The following is a 15,253-nucleotide window of genomic DNA, read 5'->3' as shown; positions in this document are numbered from 1 at the left end:
CTGTAACTTTTCTTACATTATTGGAATAATTTCCTTGTCAAAATCCTAACAACCTATAAAAGTTATTTAAAGAGCCAAAGATAGGATGTGGAGACTGTCTGTATCAGAAATATTATGTTACTGTCACTTATTACAGATTTACTTTGTGGATAGTTGCAATGTACAAAAAATACTTGTCACACATTTCATTGTTCTTAAAAGGAAGAGGTGGTACAGGAGGGGGAAAGTTACAACTTTCAGTACAATATTCCATTTTGGTAAGGCAAATTCTAGTATATGATAGTGTGAATTGTAGCACTATAGCCTGGTCTAATTTCAGAAGCTCAGTTGTCATGAGGAGGTCTGTGGATGTCCAGTCTTTGCTGGTTTGGAAGGCATACACTATTGTCAGTTTCAAAGCCTAGGTATGTTCTGTGTTTGCCTTGAAAATTTAGATTCACTCTAGGAATGAGAGGATCAAGAAGCTTTGCTTCTTAAATGATACAGCCTGACAATCTGGGCATGAACTAATAATCAGTGGCTCATTTTGCTGGAACATGCTTGATGTCAGACTGCTGCTACTGCTTTCCCCCAAAATCCTGCAGTAAAACACGACACTGGAAGGGGAAAGAATAATCTTTAATCATATTTAGCAATTAAGTATGGGTCTTTGAAAGGATTCAAGGTTTGACAAATACTTCTCTACACAAAGCATCCATCCAGATACTTTTCAAAACAAATGAAATAGAGGAATATTTTCATATAAAAAATGTATATTACTTAACTTATGAAATACCTGGATGAAAGTTAATTACTGACAATCATACTAAATCCTAAAGCCCTCAAAATCTCTAGTTAAAATACTGTACAAATGAATGTATAACTTGATTTAAATACATATGTTTGAATATGAAAATTATTTTTTCCTTTTGAGTATGGCATGTCATTTCATAAATGGAATAAGGTGTACAGAACTCAATTTCTCTGATGAAATGGAAGAATCAGCTTTAATGTTTCTTTTTATTTTTTACTTAGATTAATATGATGGACATTTATTCACAATTCATACAAAAAGAACAGATGAACACTTTTTTTTTTGTGTGTGGTACATGGGACTCTCACTGTTGTGGCCTCTCCCGTTGCAGAGCACAGGCTCCGGACACACAGGCTCAGCAGCCATGGCTCACGGGCCTAGCCGCTCCACGGTATGTGGGATCTTCCTGGACCGGGGCACGAACCCGTGTCCCCTGCATTGGCAGGCAGACTCTCAACCACTGCGCCACCAGGGAAGCCCGTGCCTTCACTTTTATAAAACTAAATTCCTAAGGAAGAGTCTTCATCTTTGAAAGGGAGTAAGAAAGTTCCAATTTCCTCTATAACCTTAAAAAAAATGACAATGGCATAACCATGTACTGAAAGCCTGAACAGACACATTAAAAAAAAAAAACATTCTTGGGACTTCCCTGGTGGTGCAGTGGTTAAGAACCCCCCTGCCAATGCAGGGGACACAGGTTCGATCCCTGGTCCGGGAAGATCCCACATGCCACAGAGCAACTAAGCCCGTGCGCCACAACTACTGAGCCCATGTGCCACAACTACTGAGCCCACGTGCTGCAACTACTGAAACCTGTGTGCCTAGAGCCCATGCTCTGCAACAAGAGAAGCCACAGCAATGAGAAGCCCGTGCCCCTGCTCGCTACAACTAGAGAAAGCCTGCATGCAGCAATGAAGACCCAACGCAGCCAAAAAAAAAAAATGCATTCTTACCTTTCCAAGGTTTTCCTGTTCAGCAATATTTTTGGTATACTGTTCCCTAGGGAGTAAACATAATGATTTAGTTTACATTTACTTCAATCGATTTGATCATACAACTAAATTATAAATTAACATATCTATCTAAATATATTAGACAATACAGTTTATAGAGTACTAGAGTCAGAATGAAACCCATTATCAAACACTACCTTTTCCAATCTTTAGTCAGTTCATCTAATAAACAGTAATATAAGGAAAAAACCAAGGCAAAATATCATGTAAGAAGTTAAGTACTATTTCCAGTTAATCTACACTTAAATCAATGGCAATCCATTTGCTTAAATTACACTTTTTTTTAAAGAGGTTTGCAGAAGAGAGAAAGGATACATATTTTTAAAAAACATTAAATGGCATCTAACCCAGCAATCCAACTTCTAGGAAGTCATCCTACAGAAAAACTCTCATAAGTTAATAAAGATGAAAGCAAAGACTATTACTTCACCATTGCTTATAGTAGTGAAAATCTGCAACCAACTAAATGTTGATAGATGGGGAAATGTTTAAATAAATTATGGTACATCCGTTCAAAGGAATAATACAGAGTTGTAAAAAAAGAATGAGGTAGATCTATAAATACTAAAGTGGAAAAAATTCTAGATAAATTATTAAGAAAAAAACTGTATATGTAGTTTAATTTTATTTATGTATACACACATATACAGACATATTAGCAAAAGCATGGGAAAAGAATATGGGATAATATACAACAAAATATTAACAGTAGACATTTATGAGGTATGGCAGCGTGGACAACATTCAATTTTTGTGTGCTATACTTGATAATGGTTACTTTTTGTTTTTATAAGTATTTTTTTTTGTAAGCTAAAAAAGTTACAAATTTTTAATGTAAAAATAGAAACACAACAGGGCCTCCCTGGTGGCGCAGTGGTTGAGAGTCCGCCTGCCGATGCAGGGGATACGGGTTCGTGCCCCGGTCTGGGAGGATCCCATATGCCGCGGAGCGGCTGGGCCCGTGAGCCATGGCCGCTGGGCCTGTGCATCCGGAGCCTGTGCTCCGCAACGGGAGAGGCCACAACAGTGAGAGGCCCGCATACCGCAAAAAGAAAAAAAAAAAAAAAAAATAGAAACACAACATCATATTGTATTTTTAAACAAAGGTATAATTATATTTTAATATTATATAAGACAAAAAGTGAGATTTAAAGTGTTAAGGACAAAGACTGAAGGATGAGGACACGGGATCCAAGGACAAAGGAACCAATGATAAGAAGATAAGAGACTTCAGACCTCAAATTTGTATGGAAAAAGACTATATTTCTGTGTAAAGCTACACAGTAGTACTTAAGAAGAAATTAAACAACACAAAATTGGGAATCTAAGAAATCACAAACCACAAACTCTAGCAGCTTAAGTGAAGAAAGGTTTGCATTTATGTAAAAAGGGAGGTAGACATGATTAGAACAGAGAGAATGGCAATCAAAAGTACCTGAAGTCCTTACAGAGCTGAAGTGAAGGTAGAATTTGTGCACAGTAATAAGAGTGGAAGGGAATAGACACAATCTTTTTTTTTTTTTTTTTTGCGGTACGCGGGCCTCTCACTGTTGTGGCCTCTCCCGTTGTGGAGCACAGGCTCCGGACACGCAGGCTCAGCGGCCATGGCTCACGGGCCCAGCTGCTCCACGGCATGTGGGATCCTCCCAGACCGGGGCATGAACCCGTGTCCCCCACATCGGCAGGTGGACTCCCAACCATTGCGCCACCAGGGAAGCCCAATAGACACAATCTTGATGAACCTTCATTTTGCCCTTAAAATTTATGAGACACTAAGTCAAAATTGTTTACCTTTCTAGCTCTCCAATGAAAAAAAGCTGGGAGGAATTAAATGACATATCCCTCAAGAAGAATATATAGTTATAATTAAGAGAGCTTTAAATAATTCATTTATTACCCTAGGCCTGAGGAATGTCCAAACTGTTTTAGAATTTCCATTTATATTTTATCAAGAAATCAACAGGCACATGCTCTTTCCCCATAACACTAATATGTAATTTTAATTTATTCAATGAACTTATTCAAGAAATAATGACAGAGCACCTGTTATGTACCAAGCATGCCCTGGGATTTCAAAAAGAAAACAGGACAGACAGGGTCCTTGCCTTCTAGGAATTCATACTATATCATTTCTAAAATACTGCTGCTTACATTATATTTAACTTGAGCCTCTGTGGTATATATTATTCTCCTTATTTTATAGATGAGGAATGATTTGTCCAAGGTCACAAAACTAGGAACTGGAAAAATCAGGTTAGAAACAATTTTATGGTCTCTCTCTAGTACTTTGATATATAATATGCTGCCTCTTTAAATAATATTAAAATTTGCAGATGATCTTTCAAAACCAAGCTAACTTCTTATACCTTTGGCCTTACCAGGAAGTACCATAAAAGTAGAAAATGAAATAACATTAAAAATACTGTGTCTACAATAGTAATAATATTTTAAACATGTATCAGTGAGTTTAGAGTATAATTAACTCCATTTTATTCTTAACATTCTTATGTACTACTCTAGTTAGGGTGCAGTATTTTTCTTTTGGAAAACTGAGGAATGGTAAAGGTTTACAATGGTTTTTAAAATGATGAAGAGGAATATCTAGCGAGAAAACTGATAAGAAAACCAATAGTTCAGGGGCTATATTTCCTTTTTTACTATTTATATTGATCACTTTGGAAGAAAAGAAACAATTTCTAAAACTTTTATTTTTCAAGAACAAAATTAACTTCTCACATTTGTGAAATATTAGCATTGACTATATAGATTTAATGTGCAAAGTTTACATTCAGTGAAAGAATTTGAATAAGTACATTCAGTATGTTTTTTTTAATGTAGACTTACTATTTTTTAAAAATATTTATTTATTTATTTAGCTGTGTCGGGTCTTAGTTGTGGCATTTGGGATCTTTCGTTGCGGTGCACGGACTCTCTAGTTGTGGCGCGCGGGCTCCAGAGCGCATCGACTTCAGTACATGCAGCACGCGGGCTCTCTAGTTGTGGCACGTGGGCTCCGGAGTGAGCAGGCTCAGTAGTTGCAGCATGTGGGCTTAGTTGCTCCGCAGCATGTGGGATCTTAGTTCCCTGGCCAGGGATCAAACCTGTGTCCCCCTGCATTGCAGGGGGATTCTTAACCACTGGACCACCAGGGAAGTCCCTGTATGTTTAATATGTTAGACTATTAAAAAATAATATCCTATATATAGGGTATTTTTGGTCTGTCCTGCATTATATAAAAAAATTTAGACTTTGCAAAACATTCTATTTCTTAGATTCCTTTTTGTAATATTAATGTATATGCCACTAAAAATCTCAACTGCAGTCTAGAATAAATGTGAATCCTACACTTCATTTGAGTTCTTACCGAATGGTAAAAGCAAAACATTTGAATTATGATAAGGGGCAAAGAAAGCTTATCTTGTTCATTACTGCATTTTATCAAAGCTAGCAATTCAACTATAAACGTATTTTTTAAGACAGCATTTGATTTATTACAATATACTGCAAGCTAGGATTACAAAAAGAAAAAATCACCATATAAGGACTAGTAGTATTTATACACCCTTCTTTGTTTTAAAGGTTGACACACTGCAATCACACAGTTTCTAGCTGAAATGCAGTCACTCACACTGCACAGTGAGCAGGCCAACAACCAGAGTCCAGGCAGTGTAGGACTTGAAAAAATAGACCAACCTTAGTGCTTTTAAAAAAGCAATTATGAAATTATACGTATTCCTGAGGAGGGGGTAATGGGGATTAACTGCTTAATGGTTGTGATGAAAAAGGTGATGAAAAAGTTTTGGTAATATATAGTGGTTATGGTTGCATAGTATTTTTAATGTAATCAATGCAACACTTTTAATTATACACTTAAAAATGGCAAATTTTATGTTATTTATCTTTTGCCACAATAAAAAAGTAAGCAAGCAAGCAAGAAAAATTATACGTATTCTTACTTAGTCAGCAGGGCTGGACTATCCAGAAGATGTTTAACAAGATTTAATACTAAATAATATCTTACTATATGCTTATTTAAGTACTGTGACTTTGTATAATTCCACCTTATTTATAAAACTTCTATAGATTAAAACATTAAGTAACTCAATATAAAAACAACAAAATTACTTGCCTAATTGCCTTTCTTTTTTCTTGTTGATCAGAAGAGACATATGCCTTCATTTCATCAGTAGCACGACAAAGTTGTACTTCTAGGTTCTAAGTGGAAAGACTAAGCTTTAGGTTAAGTCCTCGATACAGAAAAATCTCAGAAAAGTTTTTGATCCACTTTCTTTGTCTTACCTTAATCATACAATTTGTATAATGGTATCTACTTTCGTCTTGAAGACATTCTTCACGGAGTCCTCTGACTTCCTAATGCATATAATTTTAAATGGGCAACATTATCAAAAGAATAATCAGATACAGAAAGGATGACTAACTTTACAACAAAAGAAATACCATCAGAGTATTTCCTCTTCTGTAACCGAAACTTTATTATAATAGACTAGGTTGTAATCTTTTCTAGAGACCACTCACATCACTCTACAACCTATAAGTTTAGTTATTTATTAAGTACCTACTGTGTGCTCAGCTCTGTGCTAGGTGCTGGGGACAGAGGAGTGAACAAGACAGGTCCCTGCTCTCATTCAAGTAGAGGAAACAGACATAAACAAGGAAACATGTAATGAAGGTAGTTTCAGATGGGAAAAAGTGCTATGAAGAAAATTCTGCAGTAGAATGTGATAGGGTGACTGAGTGGGCAATGTTAGGTGATCAGAGAAGACCTCTAGGAGGATGTGACATTTAGGGTGAGACCTATCTTTAGCTGCTCTATGGAGAATAAACCTTAGGAAGGCAAGCGTGGAAGGGGAGAGTAGGTGGGAGGCTACAGTGCGAGTCTAGGGGGCCTGGACTCTGGCAGTAGGGGTGCAGATGGAGAATTTAGTATGTACACATCAAGTTTGAAGAAATAAAAATCTCTGCAGCTTAGGAGACAGACTCAGGGGATGAGGGTAAAGATTTGGGAATCTTTTGACATTGGTAGTGAAAATATGCATATACAGGCAGTTTCTGCTAAGTTGTTAAAATAAAAACTGTCTTCTTACCTGTTCTAATTTGGACCGATTGCTTTCAAGGCCTGCTGCACAGCTATCATACTGGGATTTCTTTTCATCACACTCTTGGGTTAATTCCTAGTATGAAAAGGGTAATTAATTGAATAAGTAAAAAACAAAGGCCTAAAATGTGGCTCTGAAACAATACATGCCCTTGTCAGTCTTGTAACTTAACTCTAAGCTTCTTGGCATACTTAGGAGTTATTTATACAACAATCAGACATTTGAGAATTATGACAGATGAAGGTGCTGATAAAAACAATAGCTGCCATGTATTGAGCTGTGTGCCAGGCTCTCTGTTAGAAGCTGGGGATAAAACAGTGAGCAAAACAGCCAAAAATCCTTCCCCTCAAGTAATGCTCAGACAAGTAAACAGGCTGAGTGCTATGATGGATGAATGCAAGGTGTTAAAGGAGCACATGGGACGCTCACTGGACCTAACCCAGGCTTGGGGATCAGTGTGGACAGCCTCCTGGAGAAATTGATACCTACGCTGAGGTACGAAGGATTAGTAAGAATAGTTAGAAGGGACAAGAGGAGGAGAATGTTCATAAATAAAGGAACACTATGTATGAAGTCTTGGACTTGGAACTAGAGAGAAGAAGGACAATTTAGGACATATAAGTAATTTATTATACTGGAGCATGTCTGGGAAGTGTGAGAAGAGGCTGAAGACTTTGGCAGAGGCCTGATCAGAACTTTGTAAACCATGTTAAGGGTGTTTGAGCTTTACCTTTAACAATAACTAAGTCTCAAAACAACCTCTTGAGGTAGGTATTAATATCCCCACATCGTGCAAGGACAAGTATCTTGCAAAAGATTGTGTTGCTGGAAAGACGTGTTAGAATTTGAATTCAGGCTGTTTGAGTAGTTTCACACTTTATTCTAACATAATAGTTTGAAACTGATAATCTGAAAATCTTCTTCTACTGACACCTGGAAATGCTAAAAGTATCAACAAATGCTTGATAAGGCAGGGCAAACATCCTTTCAGATCCAGAGCTAACTGAGCTCTCAAGGAAGTGAAAGGAATTACCAGGACTAGAAACAAAGGATGACAGCCTACAGCTACACTTGGTGAAGGAGCTGGGAGTCAGATAACAGAATGGTTATAATGTCCAGGCAGGGCAAAAGGCCTGGAAACCTGTGAATAAAGGGTTAACACCAGGCCTGGACTGATTCAGGCCAGCCTGGGAATGACCTTGGTTTCACACAGCACAGTTTCCTTGGGAACTGGAGAGTTAACATAAATGGGTAATACTGTGTGGTGCTTCTGCTGTGTGGGATTGCATCTGGTTTGGGGTGACTAGCACAGTATAAAAGATGGGTGGGAAAAAGGAGCCATGCCTTTTGTGAATCAAAGTGACCTACAGACATCTAAGGCTCTCATGGTTGACAGTCACGTACATCCCAAGTGGGAGAAGGGGCAACAGAGGCTGTGTACTTGGGTACCTGCCGGGTCTGTCAATGAGATGAAGATACTATAGTATATGAAAGCCTTTTTTTGTTTGTGAGTTTGATGGCCAAACTGATCAGTAAATGCAGCTATGCTACTTCAGAGGAGGATGGAAAAAAGGAGTCTGTCCTCAGGCAGGTTTGGGATTTGGATTTACCCTACCTACGTGGTCTAAGAACTCCCAAGCTGAGACATTAACTCAAAATTAGCTCCAAGCTTGTGATATTCCTAAAACACCTGGCAGAACAACAGCGAAACCACTCTGGAGGGACACACCCTCCATCTTAGCTGCCAGGACTCAAGAGACAAAACCCTACTAAAGATAAACTCATAATCCAAAAGTATAAATATATAAGCAACAATCAATCCATTATGAGTGAGAATCAGAAGATATAAAACACACAGCAGGACTATACCTCCAGGAACTTCGAATACGAGAAGAAAGTCTATTAAATAAATACGATTAAAATAATTAAAGTTATAAAGGAGGAACTGAAAATAAAAGACTAAAAAAGGCACAGTGAGAAAAAATAGACAAAAATGAAAAAAAAAGTCACTGAAATTAAAAACTAAGTAGGTGACATAAACATAAGATTGGCTCAGGAGATGAATGAACTAGAAAACAGAGCTGAAGAAATTACCCAAAATTCATCACAGAGAGAGACAAAGAGATGAAAATATGAAAATGAGGTTAAACAACAGGGAACAGATAAATACATCTAACATATATCTAACAGGAGTTGCTGAAGAACAGACTAGAAAGACCAGGGGAGAGAATATTTGAAGGTATCATGTAGAATTTTTCCAGAATTAATGGGAGACAAAAAAGCACAGATTCCAGCAGAGCAGATAAAACTAAATCTATACTTAGATCATGGCAGTGAAACTGGACAACACCAAAGACACAGATAAAAATATTAAAACCATCTACAGATTTAAGGCAATCCCTATCAAAATACCAATGTTACTTTTCACATAACTAGAACAAATAATTTAAAACCTTGTATGGAAACACAAAAGACCCTGAATAGCCAAAACAATCTTCAGAAAGTAGAATAGAGCTGGAGGTATCATACTCCCTGACTTCAGAATATACTACAAAACTATGGTAATCAAAACAGTATGGTACTGGCAACAAAAACAGACACATAGATCAATGGAACAGAACAGAGAGCCCAGAAATAAACCCACACACTTATGGCCAACTAATCTATGACAAAGGAGACAAGAATATACAATTGAGAAAAGACAGTCTCTGCAATAAGTGGTGATGGGAAAACTGGACAGCTAAGTGTAAAGGAATGAAATTGGAACATTTCCTCATACCATGTACAAAAATAAACTCAAAATGGAAAAGGGAACCCTCTTGCACTGTTGGCGGGTATGTAAATTGATACAGCCACTATGGAGAACAGTATGGAGGTTCCTTAAAAAACTAAAAATAGAACTACCATATGACCCAGCAATCCCACTACTGGGCATATACCCTGAGAAAACAATAATTCAAAACCAGTCATGTACCACAATGTTCACTGCAGCACTATTTACAATAGCCAGGACATGGAAGCAACTTAACTGTCCATCGACAGATGAATGGATAAAGAAGATGTGGCACATATATATAATGGAATATTACTCAGCCATAAAAAGAAATGAAATTGAGTTATTTGTAATGGACCTAGATGTCTGTCATACAGAGTGAAGTAAGTCAGAAAGAGAAAAACAAATACCGTATGCTAACACATATATACGGAATCTGAAAAAAAAACCCAAAAAGGTTGTGAAGAACCTAGGGGCAGGACAGGAATAAAGACGCAGATGTAGGGAATGGACTTGAGGACATGGGGAGGGGGAAGGGTAAGCTGGGACGAAGTGAGAGAGTAGCATGGACATATATACACGACCAAATGTAAAATAGATAGTTAGTGGGAAGCAGCCGCATAGCACAGGGAGATCAGCTCGGTGCTTTGTGACCACCTAGAGGGGTGGGATAGGGAGGGTGGGAGGGAGGAGAAATGGGGATATACATATATGTATAGCTGATTTAATTTGTTATACGGCAGAAACTAACACACCGTTGTAAAGCAATTTTACTCCAATAAAGATGTTAAAACAAAAAAAACTAATAAAAATAAACTCAAAATGGATTAAAAACCTAAATGTAAAAAACCATAAAACTCCCAGAAGAAAACATAGGCAGAACACTCTTTGACCTAAATCACAGCCATATTTTTTGGGTCTGTCTCCTAAAACAAAGGAAACAAAAGCTATATAAACCAATGGGACCTAATTAAACTTAAAAACTTTTGCATAGCAGAGGAAACCATGGACAAAACGGAAGATAACCTACTGAATGGCAGAAAACATTTACAAATGATATCATTAATAAGAGGTTAATATCCAAAATATATAAACAGCTCATATAACTCAAAAAAAAAACAGTTAAAAAATGGGCAGAGGACCTGAAAAGACATTTTTCCAAAGAAAATATACAGATGGCCAACAGGAACATGAAAACATGCTCAATATCATTAATCATCAGCAAAATACAAGTCAAACCCTCAATGAGATATCACCTCACACCTGTCAGAATGGCTATTATCAAAAAAGACCACAAATAACAAATATTGGTAAGGATGTGGAGAAAAGGGAACCTTTGTACATTTTTGATGAGAATGTAAATTGGTGCAGCCACTGTGGAAAAAAGTATGGAGGTTCCTCAAAAAAACTAAAAATAGAACTACCATATAATCCAGGAACTCCACTCCTGAGTATATATCCAAAGAAAATGAAAACATTAATTTGAAAAGATATATGCATCCCAATGTTCATAGCAGCATTATTTACAATAGCCAAGACATGGAAGCAACCTAAGTGTCGATCAAGAGATGAATGGAGGGCTTCCCTGGTGGCGCAGTGGTTGAGAGACCGCCTGCCAATGCAGGGGACACAGGTTCGTGCCCCGGTCCGGGAAGATCCCACATGCTGCGGAGCGGCTGGGCCCGTGAGCCATGGCCGCTGAGCCTGCGCGTCCGGAGCCTGTGCTCCGCAATGGGAGAGGCCACAATGGTGAGAGGACCGCGTACCGCAAAAAAAAAAAAAAAGAGATGAATGGAAAAAGAAGATGTGGTGTGTATATATATATATATATATATATATATATATATATATATATATATACACAATGGAATACTACTCAGCCATTAAATAGAATGAAATTTTGCCATTTACAACAACGTGAATGAACTTGGAGGGTACTATGCTGAGTGAAATAAGTCAGAAAGAGAAAGACAAATACTGTATGATATTACTTTTCTGTGGAATCTAAATAATAAAACAAACTAGTGACTATAAAAAAAATTAAAACTAAATATAGAGAAGACATTACCTAAAAAGAAATGAGAATTAAACCGATAGCAGATCCCTCAACACAACAAGAGAAAGCAGAAAGCAATGAAAATAATTTTTTTTTCTGACCAAGTCACTATTTAAGAAGAAAAACAAAGATGGTTTACTTTTGGCAATGATTCTTTACTGAGAGAACTACTAAAAGAAAAAATAATAAAACAAGGAAATTTCATTTCAGGAGGAAGGAAACTGAATCCAGAAGTAAGGAATAAAGTACATGAAGCAATGGTGAGAACTGCTAAATATGTGGGTAAATCTAAACAGGAAATGACTGTATGAAGTAGTAATTATAACAGTAATGACCAACATGACAACCACTTTTAGAAATGAAGAAATAAAATGGAAATAAAATACCACAGGATAACAACACATGTGTAAGGCAGGAGAGGGTGTTAAATTATTCTGAGGTTCCTGTATTGTTCAGGAGATTAATAATTGTTCAGCTGATTAACTTTAGGCAGGAAAAATATGTTAAAAATTTAAGAGTAAACAATATCAGAATAGACGAAGATAGAAAAGGAAATAAAGGGAAAAAAGAATATAAAGAAAACAGGATTGGTGCAACGGAGGGCAGAAAGAGGAAAAGAAACATAGAAAGCACAGTACATAGGATGTACAAAATAGAAATAAATTCCAATGTATCAATAAGAGTAAATGTAAATGGGACTAAACTCACCAATTAAAAGACAGATTCTCACACTGTAAAGCAACTATACTCAAATAAAAATTTTCTTTAAAAAAGATTCTCAAACTGGATGTAAGAAACTATATCCACACAAAATCCAACTATATGCTATTTATGAGACTTACATAGGACAAAAATAAGGACATAGAAAGCTGAAAGTGAACAAATAAAAAGACATACCAAGCAACACTAATCGTAAGAAAGCTGCCACACTTACGTTAATAGCAGACAAAATAAGGCTCCTAGACAAAAAGCACTGCCAGGAATAAAGAGTCATAAAATAATGAGAAAATGAATATTTTTAAGTGTTTTTTTAAAAAACTAGGAATCTTTAAATTGTGGTAAAATACACACAAAATTTACCATTTTAACCATTTTTTTTTTTTTTTTTTTTGCGGTATGCGGGCCTCTCACTGTCGTGGCCTCCCCCGTTGCGGAGCACAGGCTCCGGACGCGCAGGCTCCGAACGCGCAGGCTCAGCGGCCATGGCTCACGGGCCCAGCCGCTCCGCGGCATATGGGATCCTCCCAGACCGGGGCACGAACCCGTATCCCCTGCATCGGCAGGCGGACTCCCAACCACTTGCGCCACCAGGGAGGCCCCCATTTTAACCATTTTTAAGGCTACAGTTCAGCTGTATTAAACACATTCACATTATTGTGCAACCAATCTCCAGAACTCTTTTCACCTTGCAAAACTGAAACTCTATATATACTCATTACACCACAAGTCCCCATTCACCAGGAAGTTTTGAGCAACACATTTAAGAAGCTTGATCTGACAAACACATGGAGAACCCAGCACTCAACAACTGGAAAATACATTCTTTTCCGGATCAAGTCACTAAAAAAATTATGTTGGCCTCAGCTCTCTCCATGGCCACACTTAACTCTCAAAGACTGTGGAGCTACACTTTAAAAATCCTCAAGGAAAGGAAGCATGATGTAAGGGTTTTTATGCTCTATCAAGCAGTTGTTGAAATATTTAAGGCAACAAACTCTAGATTTGCAAGAACTCATCAGGTAATATTGCTCTACTAAGCTTTGAGGACTCTACTAGAAAACAAATGAGAGACAATAAAAAGTAGGAAAATGGACAGTGAGAGCAGTGTTAATGAGCACTGAATCTGACAAGTACAGGTATAATACTAAAGACAAAAGTGGGAACTAGGGTAATAGAACAGAACATAAATGTTATATGCCCTGACAATGTAGACACGATACCATAAAACCTGCAGGGAGGGGAATGGGAAAAGAAGGTGGAAGGTAGAATGAATAAACCAGCTCCCTCAATTTTTAATTGCTGGGGATGGATGGGGGAATGTCAAAAGTTATCATTTAAACCTGATGAATCAAGTCATAGTATAAGCATATTACAAGTATAAAGGCAAACAGTAAGAAAGACAATACAAATGACCAAAATCAGGTGCTAAAGCAGAGGGAAGGAGAAGTTAGAGGAAAAATACCAATTTCATCACTAGTCATAGTGGGGATTAATACATATTATCGACAGAAATGGATGATTAATGGTGGCATTACAGATATAACCAGTAGAGCAAAACCAGAGCCAGAAAATATGAGAGAGAGAGACACAGACACAGAGAATGAACAGAGGAATTTATTTATTTATTAAAATTTTTTTTTTTTTTTGCTGTATGCGGGCCTCTCACTGTTGTGGCCTCTCCCGTTGTGGAGCACAGGCTCCGGATGCACAAGCTCAGCGGCCATGCCTCATGGGCCCAGCCGCTCTGCGGCATGTGGGATCTTCCTGGACCGGGGCAAGAACCCATGTCCCCTGCATTGGCAGGCAGACTCTCAACCACTGTGCCACCAGGGAAGCCCGAGGAATTTATTTTTATAGGCTTTAAAGTCAGAAGCAAAACATAAAATGCACAAAGACCAAATATGTCTGCATACCAATAAATATGAATTGGCTAAACTTATTTATTAAAATAAACCTTTCAGATTATGTCACAACACAAAACACAGTTCAAGATCTATTTAGAGACACACCTAAAACAAGGTAAATTTTTAAAAGCTGAAAGCAAAAGATGGGCAAAAGTATAGCAGGCAAATGCAAACAAAAGGAAGCAAACATTAATATCAGTCAGAGTTGACTTCTGGCACCCCACCAAAAAAAAAGCCTTTGTTTTTTTTTAGAGAGTAGAACAAAGGTGTGGAGATCAAACTTCAGGTAGCCAATAAATAATTATCCATTCATGAATTTTCAGAAAATGTCTGGAAAATATATAAGGAACTGTTATCAGTTATTATTTCCAGGGAGTATGCTAGGGGTGGGGTGTAGAGAGAGGAATAATTTCTATTCTTTCCCTTAACCAATTCCTTACAGTTTGAATTCTGGCCAAGAGCATGGTTTTACTTCTATAAGAAAAAGCAATCAACAAGAAATATTTCAGTGAAATCAATAATTACCACATTGTATATATACTCCAAAACAAGTATTTTAGCTTTTTCCCATATATTAGCAATTATATGTATTATGTCATTTAATTACATATAATTTATGGAACGGCATCTAAAAAAACAAACATGAAGATTTTCAAGATGCTATCTAATTCTAGATAATTATAAAAGATTTAGATAAATATAAGTTGTGATTTTCAAAGTCTTGAGATTTTTAAACAATTTTCAAAGTTATGAATATTCAAATTTATAACAAAATGCAAATAAAAAGAATGGAAATGTACTAACACTTCACTATAAAATTTCCTAAACATGATAATACATCTGTGTAGTTTTTTTTTTTTTTTTTTTTTTTTTTTTT

General features: G+C 37.0%; 1 protein-coding gene across 4 annotated transcripts in view; it reads right to left on the bottom strand.

Annotated features, from left to right (window-relative positions):
- The window catches only part of IFT81 (intraflagellar transport 81), an 87,247-nt gene that overhangs the window by 1,927 nt on the left and 70,067 nt on the right, over positions 1-15,253 (bottom strand). For all 4 annotated transcript variants that reach the window (XM_060118624.1, XM_060118628.1, XM_060118627.1 and 1 more), the window contains 4 exons: positions 6,912-6,998; positions 6,106-6,177; positions 5,936-6,021; positions 1,747-1,792 (listed from right to left, as the gene is read on the bottom strand). In XM_060118624.1, coding sequence (XP_059974607.1) covers positions 1,747-1,792; positions 5,936-6,021; positions 6,106-6,177; positions 6,912-6,998 — 291 coding nt within the window. The remainder of the gene's footprint in view (positions 1-1,746; positions 1,793-5,935; positions 6,022-6,105; positions 6,178-6,911; positions 6,999-15,253) is intronic.

Source organism: Mesoplodon densirostris, chromosome 15, assembly GCF_025265405.1.
Source record: "Mesoplodon densirostris isolate mMesDen1 chromosome 15, mMesDen1 primary haplotype, whole genome shotgun sequence".
In the NCBI taxonomy this organism is placed as follows: Eukaryota; Metazoa; Chordata; class Mammalia; order Artiodactyla; family Ziphiidae; genus Mesoplodon; species Mesoplodon densirostris.
The sequence above is the reverse complement of the archived record's forward strand: the minus strand, read 5'-3'. Positions and strand labels throughout refer to the sequence as shown.